We start from the raw sequence: 14,014 nt of genomic DNA, 5'->3' as shown, positions 1-14,014 counted from the left end.
TCAAAGAAGTAGAAGGAAAATCAACATAGACCTGTGTTGAGGAAGCTAAGTATACAAAAAGATTCAGGGAGAGCTAAAACCAACCTTCTCAATTCTTTCAGCTCTTCTTCACTGAGGCACCTGTAGGAAATAATTGTTTATTCTTTCAATGCAATCACAGGGCTCTGCTTATACCATTCACATTACTCTCAAAATTCTGTTTATAAGTAATTGTTTGCATGTCTGTCACTTTCCATACTCAATTATTATAGGTCTTTTGAGTCTGTATTACTCTTTCTCTTTCTCTTTCTTTTGTGCCCTATAACATCCAGCATTCTACCTAGAGCAAAATAGGCACGCGATACATACTTGTTAAATAACTGAAGCCTTTTATCTAATTTGTGGCTTAATTACATTTTCAAAAAATTCAGGCCTCAAATTCTTGCATGGAGCATGAATATCACACACTAGTATTCATTTGTTCAGCAAATCCTTGCATGGAGCATGAATATCACACACTAGTATTCATTTGTTCAGCAAATCTGAACACCTACCACATGCCAGACACTACTGTAAGTGCCAAGGATATAACCATGAACAAAATACACAAAAATTGATGTTTGTAAGCCATTTTACAGATTATAAAACTGACATATCTATTCTTGGTATTTTTCCTCTTTTCTCATCCTGTACTATAAAAGGCTAAGGCCTTCAGTAGGCCTGGTATATATAATGGGAAGTAAGCTCCTTCCTCATTCTCTGCTTTGCTTCTCACATCCTTTGGAACATATGCTTTTGTAGCTACCACCCTTGATTCCCTTAGCTTCTTCCTTTCTTGGATTGTGGAAATCTCTGTAAGAGGTGATGAATTATAAATATGGTAACCACATTTTAAGATTTATAAATCAGGGCATATATTCTTACAAAAGGTTTATTTTTTCTTATTTGTAAACAAATTGACATCAAAAGTCTTACAGTGGCATGAGTCTTTAAATCACATTAGATTATACATATAATGTATAACTTTCATTTAAAAAGTATACAATTACGTGAAGAGAAATTTAAAAATTCAGCCAAGAGATAGATTAGTTAATACTATATTTGCATCGTCAGTTTCATCATCTGCTGTTGAAATGATGGCACATTAGTCTCCGCATACTTGTTTCAGGAACTCGGTTTGCTTAATAATTATTTATTCTTTCCAGTTTTTTTCCAGCATTTCTTGGCAAGTCTCTGAGTACTTCATGTGGATTATCAGGAAAGAGTTTATAATACCCAGTGGCTGCCAATGGTTATTCCAATTTCCAAAAGTTGTTAATGAGGAAAAAAAGACAAAACACGAAACAACAACAAAGAGTAAGCAAGTAAACAATAACAGCAACAACTTTTCTCCATCCGGAGTTTGGACAAAGAGAGACTGAGTTTATACATTTTCTTTCTGTTTGGAGGAACAATGTTTCCTTGTTGAAAACCTTTAAACATATTCAACCATCTTTGATCTATAGATACATTTTCCTTTGCCCTATTTCACTAGCAAGTTCTCATTAAGATGTGACTTAAGGATACAGTGTTCATTAAAAAGATAATATGACTAAGTTAATTGTCTATTTTCCAAGATTTACCATTCTGGGCCTCCCCAACTGAACCCAGCCAAGCTTATAGTTTCTACGAAGATTTCCTTTCCAAAGTGCTAGTTAATTATTAACCTACAAATACCCAGCTGCCTACTTCCCAAGGTCCTAATCACAACAAACAGCATTTTAGTAGTTTTCCTGTTAAGATATTTTACTTTAGCAGTAGAATTAAGTTTTTTTCTTACAATTCCTTTATGATCACCAATGTTCATATGAGACTTCTGGTGCTGAAAAAATAATAACTAACATGTATAGAGGGTTTCCTATGTGCCAGGCAGTGTGCTGAGTGCCAGCATGAATTCTCTCACTTAATCTTTACAACCATCCTATGAGGTTGGTAATTTTATCTTCCTTTTATAGACAAGAAAATTGAAACACAGAAAAGATAAATAACTTGTCCAAGGTCTCATGCTGAATAAGTAGCAGACCTGATTTCAGGTCTGTCTGAAATCAGAGTTTCTGCTCTTAAAAATATATTACTGTGTATCCTCCTTCTCCACAGGTTTTGCCAAATTTTAAAATGGCATCATGGAAAACAGTGGTATTTGTTGAGTAGCTGGAAAGTTTTTTGAAGTGGTTTTAATGGTTTGTGAGAAGAGTGGCATAAAATATTTTTAATAGAAACTGTTCCAGAAAATCCAAGAAATTTGGTCTCCATAATTAAAGAACATTAGATAGACATAGACATGCTTGAAAAACTATGCAAAACAAAGTAATATTTGCATTAAATAAAGGATTATGGCTGAAGACAATAGAGAGTGTGATAATGGGGAGGAAGGAGTGAGGCAGAGAAATAAAATTTGTTTTTCTAACTGAGGAGATCTAGAAGAAGCCATAAATCACTCTGGATGTTACTGAAAAAATACTTGTAAGGTTCCTCTACTTTGCAAAAGTTGAGAGAACAACAATGTTTTGTCAGCCCAAGCTAGCCAAGGAGCTGATTGAAAGGGAAAGCTTATCCTGCAGGGCCAGAGAGGACACACTTACAGGCTTTTCTCTTGTCTTAGAGTCTGCAACTGGGCAGACAAGAAGTCACTCATCCTTCTACTCTCCTCTCTTTGGGAACTTTTGTTTATGGGAAAGCAAAGTCATGCCGGCACCCTGGCTTATACTCTAAAATTCTAGGGTGCCAATTTTTGCAGAGCTAATAACTAATATGGACATTTTATTGTCCATATTACAAAAATCTTATCTTAACCCTTTGTTAGCCGTTGTAAAAAATTAAGTAATGGCATTATTAAATTTTGTGATTGCCATCACAAAAACAAATGCATATTCCTACTTAAATTGGTCTAAGTATCACGAGTCATGGTGAATCAAAGCTTCAGGAAACAAGAGGCTGGTCATAAAAGAAACTGTTTCCACTTATCTCCATATTCCAAACCCAGGAAAGGCTGTCAATACTTTATAGTTGTTATCATCTACATTAGGGTCAGAGCATCTATGGTCTGTGGTCTGAATCTTTTTCTCCTGTTCAATTTGTATAACCAATTCCAAGAGTTCGCATCTCTGTTTAGTCTATAGTGGCAAAAATCCAAACTATTTTTAAAAGCCTTAAATATTCTTTTAAGATTTGGTTGTTTTCCTGTGAAATTATTCTGTAGGTCTATCTGTATTTCTTTTTTATCCTTTAAGCTCTCCCTGTGCTTATTTTCTCATTTTCCTCCTCAAATAACAATAGCATATGACAAAATTATAATTTTAATTTGTTGATATAATTGAATGGAGGTTTGTGTTATTTCTTTTTTTAAAAAATTTAATTAATTAATTTATTTTTGGCTGCATCAGGTCTTCACTGCTGCGTGCGGGCTTTCTTTAGTTGCGGCGAGCAGGGGCTACTTTTCATTGCGGTGCATGGGCTTCTCATGGCTGTGGCTTCTCTTGTTGCAGAGCATGGGCTCTAGGCGTGCAGGCTTCAGTAGTTGTGGTGCGTGGGTTGCAGTAGTTGTGGCTCAAGGGCTCTAGAGCACAGGCTCAGTAGTTGCGGTGCGCGGGCTTAGTTGCTCCCCGGCATGTGGGATCTTCCCAGACCAGGGCTCGTACCTGTGTCCCGTGCATTGGCAAGTGGATTCTTAACCACTGTGCCACCAGGGAAGCTCCTGTGTTATTATTTCTTAAATTTCAAAATCAAACATGTCAATTACTGTTTCTTTCTAAGCTTACAGTTCTATGAAAACTTGTATATTTTCTTCCTCCAAACTGAAATTACAAGCATTACTGAAATTATATGTTTTACCTTGTCATGTTTTTCTGCTCTGTTTAGTTGATTATGCTTACCAATTCTTATAATTTTAAAACCTTCTGAATTTTTTTCAACATCTAAACAAAAATGTCAATGTAGCTGGTATGGGATATCACTTTACAAAAAGGTTTATTGTAACATGAGTTCTCCACAGGAACATAAGCTCATAATGAGGGTATAATGAGGGTGCAACCTTTTAAAAATAAAATGTAGAAATAAGTATGAAGACATATTATTTTGACACAGTAATGTCCCCTAAAAAAATCTGATTGAAGAGTTCCTGTCTGAGGAATTAATATCATGCAAAAATTTAATACACGAGGCACATTTATGAAAAAAAGATCTGAAACTTTGCCAAAGATCTAGTATAAAAGTCTTCCCTCCATTATCATTTATAATAGTGTAAAGTTAGAAATAAATGAAATATCCAAGAATGTGGAAATGATTAAATACATTGTGTAAATATCTGTATGACTGAATATATACTGACATTCAAAACAGTATTTCTGAAGAATATTTAATGAAATGTGGAACACAAAATTTTGAGTTCACAACAAAATGTTCAGTTAAAAAAAACCAAAAATCAAAGTGGTATATACTGGACACTTCTAATGTGTTCAAAAATGTCCTGAAATGGACTAGAAACAAATGCTTAAATTTTCTAAAGTTTCTATGACAAGCACACCTTACTTTTATAATCAGATATATATGACATTCATATAAATAGAAATATTAATAAAAAATGTGATCTCCAAGTATGTCTAACTGGTAGACAGAAGGTTTTTAGGATTCCTGTGTTTTTTTGCCTACTGTAGGCTGCAGTTCAACTCTGTTGGCCTGTACCTAAATGGATATCTTTTAAATTACTTTTTCAATGATGCTTTATAGTATTTAGGAAGAGAATGCAGTGAACCTTGACTAAACAAATTATATAAAGACAGAATTCTGGATTGGAAAGAACCTTAAAGATCATCTAGTCCAAACCTCTCCTTCAATTTCAGCAACAGTAAATCCAGAGACGCAAGCATCTTTTATATTAATAATAATGGGAAAATAAATTCAACTCTAAAGTAAGTTCCTATAAACTGTTTCACTAAAGCAAAAGAATAATGAAAATAATAACAATATATTTGTATAGTGGTTTGAATTCTACAAATTCATACATAATCCCATTTTTTTTCTTAAAATAACCTACATATATAAAGGAAAAACTGAGGGTAGGAGGCTGAAAGGACTTGTTAGTGCTTTAGTTAGAAAACTTAGTCCTGTCTCAAGACTAAATCCCTTTCTCCTACCACATCCCAACGTGATGGATGGATATGTGAAAACCTATTTTTAAATATGCACGAAGAGCTGACTTTAATTACATGTTTAATGGCAAATATTTGTGTTTTGCCCTAGAAGGCATGAGTTATGTTTGCAATTCTGTCATTGATTGTGTGCTGAGCCATACTTTGTATGTTTTGGGTCTATCCTAATGACACTTGCCTGTTTATCTAAAACCCATGAGGGCTATGACATTATTTAATTAACCCTGTGGTTTCTCCCTTTGTGGGCTTGGAGTAGGCTGAATAAGGGATTTTAATGCTGGTTGCTATTTCCTGCCATATGACAGAAAGCTGACAATTACCAATCAGTACCCCTCTTGAAGGATGTATAATAAAGTCAGAAAAAAGTCAGACGAAGATCTAGGAAAGAAATATAATTCCTAATCCTTTTGAAAGTTTTGCCAGAAAGGCTATAGGTGGAACCTGTTTTTCAACTGTGTTCTCTTAATGAAATTCTAATTCCTAGACTGGCAAATACTAAAGGCTGGTGCTATAACTTGACTGAGGAGTCAGAAACGGGTGATAAGTTAGGCTGCTCAGTCCAAAAGCCAGTATCTCTAGTAAGCAGATTGGAAACGTTCACACTTGCTAATGTAAATAATTCCCAGCCTGGCCTTATGGTAAGTCTTGCGTCATCATCCAGCTGTTATGATATTTCTGAGACTACAGCCTCTCTGAGCAATGTCTAATTAGTTACGGAATAACTGATTTTCTTCTGTTTTGGTGGGAATACTCCCCTGGGACTCTTAACATACTTCAAATTATACTGAGATTTATTGTGAGATAAGACTTCCTATTATCTTGTCATCCCAAATGTTCTCTGCTGCTAGTTCTCACTCCCCCCCAACTCTCAAATGTCTTTTTAGGTCTAGTATCCAAACTCCTTAGCATATATTTTTCCTTTCTTTTATCTCTTCTGTCTGTTTTATCCTAATATTTATATTCTATAATAATTTCCTTTTCTGATATCAAATATCTATATAATGGGATTTCTTTTTTTTCTCTAAAGAAAGCTAACAGCATGAGGAAAGAGCTTTGAGGTATGATTTATAGGAGTCCAAATTCCTATTTCACAACTTACTAAATGTATGATATTGGGCATACTACTTAACCCTTCTTTGCTTCCATTTTCTCACCTGTAAAATAGAGTTATCAATAGCTACTATACATGACTGTTGTGAGAATTAAATAAGAAATGAAATGTAAAATTGTTTACACAGTCCCAGGTCATAATAGATGTTCTCCTCAAAGAACCTTGAATTTGATTGTCACATTATTATGGGCTGAATTGTGTCCCTCCTACCCCCAAATTCTTATTTGAAGCCCTAACACCCAGTACCTCAGAATGTGACTGTATTTGGAGATAGGGCCTTTAAGAGAGTAAGTTAAAATGAGGCCATTAGGGTGGTCCTTAATCCAATCTGAATGGTGTCCTTATAGAAGAAAATTTGGACACACAGAGACACCAGTGATGCACACCACAGAAGAAAGACCATGTGAGGATACAGTAAGAAGGAAGTAATATACAAGCCAAGGACAGAGGCCTCAGAAGAAACCAACCCTACTGACACTTTGATCTTGGATTTCTAGCCTCCAGAACTGTGAGATACTTAGCTTCTGTTCTTTAAGCCACCCACTCTGTAGTATTTTGTTATGGCAGCCCTAGCAAACTAATACACATATATTCACTATTTCAGAGGAATTGACCCCCACACTTCTCCTGTTCCTGTTTCTATTTAATCCTCTACTTAGTGATAGGGCAGTGATTAAGAGCATAATCTTAGAAGTTAGCCTTGAATTTGAAGACTGGGTTATATACATAAGTGAACTTAGGTGAACTTCTCAAATGTTTTTGAGTCGCAAATTTCTTCACATGTGAAATGGGGATAATACCTACCTCATAGAGTTATAGTAAGGATGAAGTTTAAAAAGATGCTTATAAATTTCATAGTATACTGTCTGGCATACAGGTGCTAAATTAGTGGTAGAATTGATCATCTTTATGTATGATGGACCATTTACCTGTGTTTTGTCAATTTGGCTTAGTTTTCTCCAAGCCTAGTCAGTTTAGTAAATCTTCTCTGTGTGAAGTGCCACACACATACATACTTTCTACAATTATTTGATTATTTTGGGGGTGTGGAAAAGCAGCATCTGTTAGCTTCATTGTTGGCTTGAAGCCAAGATCACAAACCCATAAAGTGAGTTGTAATATATTTTAAACATATATCCGAAAATCCCTTCTAATGTATTAGATTTGTTTAAATGATCTGATAACTTTTCTCCAAAGACCAAGTTAGGCTATTTTTCTTTCTTGAAGTTCTTCAAACTTTTCATTTTAGGAAAACATGATGGCTTATCAGAAACTCCACTCCATGAGGTATTCTAGTTTGCAGTAGAAAGAACAAAGTTCTACAATTTTAGTATCTGACTCAATTCTAAAGTTCTCTATATTATTTATAAGGTATATTTCATAGTCTGGTCTCATTCCCTTTACCAGTTGGTTTATAGAATAACATCTTATTTCTCTTTAATTAATTAAGAATGGAATTTGCTTCCATAGATATTTCACTATGCTTCCCTTACCTAGTAAGATTTTTAGGCTATAAATGTTTATGCTGTCTCCTCATGTACATAATTCACCCTTTCTCTTGCTTATTTCTATCTTTTGCTCACAGTTTGTAAACTGGGATCATAATATCCTTTGTCCCCAGTGTGTCTCTCTCTCTCTGTGAGACTGCAATTATGTGAAGATTTTTACTTGCTATAATTTATTCAAATTAATATTTACTGAGCACTTACTATGTATAAGACACTGTGCTACGTATCTACTGTGGAGGAAGAAGAATATTTAGAATAGCCTCAAAGAGTCCACAGTCTCATCATTCTAATCATATTTTTTTAGGCTTCTAATATTTGTTTGAAAACATTTATATATTCTGATGACTTTTCTTCCACTTCCCATTCCTATTTGTTGTCCCATCTGAAGAGATATCTACCCTGTCACCTCTTTTTAACTCAAGAAAGCCAATGAATTCCCTCCAGGTCCTCAAGCATAGTCTTTGTCAATCTGTTTTGTGTACTTTTTCATTTTCAGTTCTCTCATAATTTTTAGAATAAAACCATCACTTAGTTTGCTAAGATAGTATAGTGTTAGTGATCAGTGGCTTAGGGGGTTTTCTTGCAAACATTACCTCTCACTTTGCTGAATTAGGATATCTTCTTTCTTCATTCTCATCAAAAGACCAAACGATCACTTGCTATAGGTTTGTTTCTCTTTATTTGAAAATTAAGGAGTTGCCAATAGACTTTCTGATGAAGGAAAGGAGGGCATCTAAATCCATTATTTTAGACCACAATGCCTACTTCTCAAAGAGTTGAAGCAATTCCCCTCTCCCCTTTTTAAAAGAAAAGCAAGACATAAAAAAGAGGAAAGCAAACTCTTCAGCCTCAATAGGCACCCATGCTTAGAGGTGAAATGGGCCAGGAAGAAGAGAAGAAAAAGAAGAAAAAGAGAGTAAGGACAGATACACATTGTTAGGAATCCAATGTAAAATTTGGAACCCTACTAAAATGGGTTTACATCAGACATGGCATTTGCTTCACCCTTATTCTTACCCCTCCAAAACCAGACATAATTGGGTGCCATCTCATAAATCTTTTACTAATAACTGTCAATAACCCAATTGTTCAAACCCCTTTAAGCACCTCTTATGTGTGAAACATTGTGTCAGGTGCTGGGTAAGATAGGAGAAATATACAATACCATGTCTGACTACAAGAGCGTTACTTTCTAGCTGTGGCAATAAGAGACTACTAGGCAGTATTGGAGGGGTCCTTGGGAGGTCTCCAAAGGAGTAAAATAGTACTAAAAAAATAAAAAAGAGAACATGAGCATTGAGCTGAGGATCCAAAAAAACTGGGCTCTATTCCATCTCTGCCATTTCCTTGCTATGTGACCTTGGGCAACTCATTTCTCTTTCAGGTCTCCCCTTTCATCCCTCATCCCTTCCATTCCCTTCCTCCAAAGGAAAAAAAAAAAAGAGAGAAAAGAAAAGAAAGAAAAAGAAGAGGTTATCCTAGAAGATCTCTAAAATGTAAGAATATATGGGATGATTACTAATAAGCTCTGTTGCATTGCCCAGATTGTAGTCTACAGCTGGCTATGGTCCCCTGAGCTGCCCTTCATTTTCGGAGATGAAGAAATCGAGGTCCAAAATTCCCCAAATTCAGTAGCAAGTTAGGACTCAGAACCACATCTTCCCATGCATCTTTCAAAATGATTATTGTGACTCATAGAAAAAGCTTAAAAAATATTTTTGACATGGCTTACTAAGTGAGAGAAATGTTTCTTAAATTTTTTTTTTTTAAGGAATTCCTTTATTTTTATTATTTATTTATTTTTAGCTGTGTTGGGTCTTCGTTTCTATGCAAGTGCTTTCTCTAGTTGCGGCAAGCGGGGGCCGCTCTTCATCGCGGTGCGCGGGCCTCTCTCTATCGCGGCCTCTGTTGTTGCGGAGCACAGGCTCCAGACGCGCAGAGCTCAGTAGTTGTGGCTCACGGATCTAGTTGCTCCGCGGCATGTGGGATCTTCCCAGAGCAGGGCTTGAACCCGCGTGCCCTGCATTGGCAAGCTGACGCTCAACCACTGCGCCACCAGGGAAGCCCCTTTTTTTTTTCTATATATGAAAATGGGGGGAAGGGACAAGTCTACGTATTGGAACAAGGTGAGCGATTCATTCCTCAGGATCTGAAAGGCTGTATATTCCAAAACTCTATTTCAATAACATTCCATTTGGCAGATGTTACCTGTTAAACAATTATACAAGTAGCACGGCAGTGAGGGGAGCCCATAGATGCACTTGGAGAGCGGGAAGAGGCTCAGAGGTGGTAAACTGCAAAATACTTGCCCAAATCACAATATTGTCCAGACTCAGACCTAGGGAAACCCTTCCTGTAGCCTTGAAGGCGCCCAAGTTCTCACGCTTCCTGGCATTCTATTGATTCACACTTGCGTCCTTCAACAGGTAGCGCCAATTACAGCCCCCAAAGCACGGCCCCCCAGCATAGTGGCCAATACCGCTGTCAATCAAATACTTCACCTGCCTTTCTAAATTTTCCCCTCCCCCTTTCATTGGCTCTTCTTTCGACCTATCCACAAATTTCTTCCACGCCTCGCACCGCGGAACTTGGCTCTTTGGAGCCTACGATTGGAGCCGAGGCTACTCCCGCCCTTTGACGTACCGGAGCTCTCCGCCCCTTTCGCGGGCCCCTAGCAGCCAGGGGAGAAGGGGAGGGCGAGCGAGGGGTGGTTCGGGGGCGGGGCTTGCCTCCCACGGCGGGAGGGCGGAGCCTGCGGTGGAGACAGCCTGCTCCGGTAGGACCTCGGAGAGCGCCGGGCGCCGCTACCAGAGGGACTGGAGAATCTGCCGGAGCCGGGCCGGACAGACGCCTGCGAGCCCGCCTCCCTCCGCACCCTCAGCTTTCCGGGCTGGCAGGCGGATAGTGGCGGCTGTGGAAGGTGCCTAAGTCGGGAGTCAGTCATCCCTCTGGGACGCCGACGCCGCCGTCCAACCGCGGCTCCCTCACACCTGTGTGTGTGTGTGTGTCTGTGCGCGTCTGTGCGCGTGAGCGCCGGCGCGCGTATGTCTGCGTGAGGGTGTTTCCGTGTGCTCCGGCTGGGCGCGCGAATGTCTGTGTGAGGATGTTTGCGTGTTAGCGCGCCCGCGGGCGAGAGCCCCGCGCCTAGGCGCTCGGCCCGGGGAGGGACCGCGGGAGCGGCGGCTCTCCTTGCCCAGCGGGATGTGGCGGGACTCGGGCCACAACCGTCGTCACCACTGCCTCATGTCCCCCAAGAGCCACCGCCGTGCTGCGGGGAGAGTGGACGGGCGGGCTAGCGAGGGGGCGGCTGCGGGCAGAGCGGGGCGGGGGTGGTGGTGGTGGTGGTGTGGAGGGTGAAAGCAGGGGGGTGGGGGCAGAGACCCGGGGAGGGAAGAGGGAGACGGAGGGGGAAGCGGAGGCAGTCGGCGCCGCTGCTGGCCCCTCCCGTCGGCTGTTGCTGTGGGTCACCTGCAGGTGTTTTGGGGTCCGGGCTGTTCCGGGTGGGAAATAGAAAAAGGCCCCCTCACCATCCTGCGTTTCCTGTTGAGAAAACGGGAGCGTTGAAGATGATGAGGGAGAGCCCAGAAGGTGGTGGCAGAATAAATACGAGCTCTCCCCCACCACCATTTTTCTGAAAATAAAATACTCTGAGCTCAACCTTTAGGAGGAAAGCCCGCCTTTAAGAAAGAGAGTCTTGGTCTGATGGACTCTGGTTTGATTGTATAATAATGATGATATAATGCTAATGACGATGATGACACTGCCTTTTATTTTTACCCGCGTGCTGATAAAGCGTAGCTGCAGCTGGGGATAAAGCCCTTGAAAATTTGGTGTCTGAGGAGGGAATACTGGTGCTTTAGGAGTTGTGTTTTCTTTTTCTTTTTGAAGGATATGCTTTTTAGAATTAAAATTTGACCAAAGGTTGATTTTTTTCCTTTTTTTTTTACTCATTTAAAGCCAATGCTCGTAAAATGGGGACTGGCTACTGCCATGACTGATGAAACGCTAAACACTTTTACCCACGTATAATTCCATGTGTTAAGTCACCCTTTCCTTTGAATTTCTCAACAGTTTTTAAAATGAAGAAGTTTAATTTCCGAAAAGTTTTGGATGGCTTAACTGCCTCTTCCCCTGGCAGTAGTAGCAGCAGTGGCAGTAACAGTGGTGGTGGGGCTGGAAGTGGTTCCATGCATCCAGGAGGGACTGCAGGGGTCCTCAGAGAGGAGATTCACGAAACCTTGACTTCAGACTATTTCCAGATTTGTAAGGTAAGTTTTGAATTGGCTTAAAGCTTATTATTTCTTTATTTTACTGCTGTGAGGAAAGAATGAAAACACACACTCTAGGGACTGGAAATTGTTGAGATGCCAGTATCAGAGAGTCTGGTGCAGAGAATTTTGTGGGTAGGTCAGTTTGAATTAAGATATTCCAGGCATCAACTTAAAAAGCAATGATAGTTTAACAGGGAAATAAGCAAACATAAAAAGTAGACTATGCAAGATAATATTAAGGCCCATTAATGGACTACTTTTTTAATTTAATATTTATGTATAAATAGTTAATCCCATGCTGTTATTCAGAGAAACTAATTTTATTTCACTGTTCAGTATAAAATGATTAAAGCTATTAAGATGTTGCTAGAATTAAGTAGATAAGAGCTAGATGAATATGTCCATTTTAAAAGATATAATGGCAGTGTTTAAAATTCTGAATAAAAACACACTCAGATTTTTAAATTCTTAATAAACAAACAAACAAATGCTATGGGCTTAATACTTATAAGAACTCAAAAATAGCCTGTGTTCTGGTTTAGTGAGGAAGCATTTTCAGTAATTATACTTTAATATTGAACTTCTAATAAATAAGCAAAAGAAAGAGTTTCTGATGGGGAGAGATGAGAATTTACAAAACAAGGATTGTTTTAATATATAGAGATAATTGTTTTATTTTCTGACATCAAGTGATTTATAATTTTATTGTCCCTTTTTGGGGGGTAGCCTAAGAATGTGCTTTTGACCTGTCATGTGCAGCAAGAAAGTTACCAAGTCATTCATATGATGCAGATGAATATAGTTTTATAAATGTGTTTGAATACATGAGAAGAAATAGTAAATTTTTGAAATTAAGTATTAAATTTTTCAGTAATTCAACACAAATTTTTTGAAATTATTAAAATTATTTTTGTGGTAAACATATTATGTGTAATGGGATAAGTTTCAATTATTCCCTTAATCTCTGACCCCAGTAGGGTCATTATAAAAACAAATCTATAATTATTAAAATATTATAAATTAGATTACATAAAAGCAAGTTTATTTAGAATTAGGTTAGATAAACAGATTTAATTCTAATCTACCATGTGAAATTTGTATACAATACAATTTTGTATACAAAGTTGTATACAATTTTGTCCTCACTTTGAAATAATAGATATTTTGTCAGATTAGGGAGGAGCTTAATAGTGGTCATGAGGCAAATATGTGAAAGGGTCCTAAAGGCCAAATTTGAACTGCTAAGCAGGGGACTTAGGCCCTGATTCTCTAATCTTTGATGTATTACTATTACCATTCTAAGAATCTTAAAAAATTTCCAAAGTCTCTCAGTTCATTAATGTGATAGTAATGCAGGATAGTTTTAGTAGAGGTAAACTTGATATAGAAAAGATAAATTTCTGAAACAGAATGGCATTGGACTGTTGATGGTATAAACTGGTAGAGAAGGTTTTAAGTAAAACATTTCAGGGGAAATGGGTGAATGCAAGAGAGGAAAATGCGATAGATAATCACCTTCCTATTTATTTAGGCCAAGACAGTCATGCAAAGTGACAGAAGTTAAATATGTATTACTTCAGAAACATATGGGATGGTAGGAAGAGCACTGGCCTAGGAATCAGAAAATTTATATTTTATTTAAAGCTCTGCCACTTGTCAGCCACATATTCTTTGGAAAGCCATTTATCTGCCTTGTGACTTGATTTTCTCATCTGTAGTATGGTAATAAGTATTTCTGCTCTTCTTACCTAAGAGGGTAGTTGGGAAGATCAAACAAGACAATTAGGTGAAGGCAATGTATAAGTTGGAAAAGGCAATGAAACGCATATTTATATGATTGTTAAAGTTTTAAAATCACCTTGTTCTTGGTGGAATGACTATAACCAGTGGGTTATAAAATATTAGGTAACAATATTCAAAGAAATTATAAGGATAGAAAGCTATGTGAGCTGAACACTA

The 14,014-nt window shown here is 38.0% G+C and overlaps 1 protein-coding gene across 10 annotated transcripts in view; it reads left to right on the top strand.

Moving 5' to 3' along the window:
- Positions 1 to 10,575: 10,575 nt before the first annotated feature.
- STXBP5L (syntaxin binding protein 5L) overlaps positions 10,576 to 14,014 on the top strand; it is a 384,033-nt gene continuing 380,594 nt past the window's right edge. For all 10 annotated transcript variants that reach the window (XM_057545862.1, XM_057545860.1, XM_057545863.1 and 7 more), the window contains exons 1-2: positions 10,576 to 10,704; positions 11,856 to 12,052. In XM_057545862.1, the coding sequence (XP_057401845.1) occupies positions 11,864 to 12,052 (189 nt within the window). In that variant the 5' untranslated portion in view covers positions 10,576 to 10,704; positions 11,856 to 11,863. The remainder of the gene's footprint in view (positions 10,705 to 11,855; positions 12,053 to 14,014) is intronic.

Source organism: Balaenoptera acutorostrata, chromosome 4 (assembly GCF_949987535.1).
Source record: "Balaenoptera acutorostrata chromosome 4, mBalAcu1.1, whole genome shotgun sequence".
Classification (NCBI taxonomy): domain Eukaryota; kingdom Metazoa; phylum Chordata; class Mammalia; order Artiodactyla; family Balaenopteridae; genus Balaenoptera; species Balaenoptera acutorostrata.
Note: the sequence above shows the minus strand (reverse complement) of the source record. Positions and strands in the feature narration are given on the sequence as shown.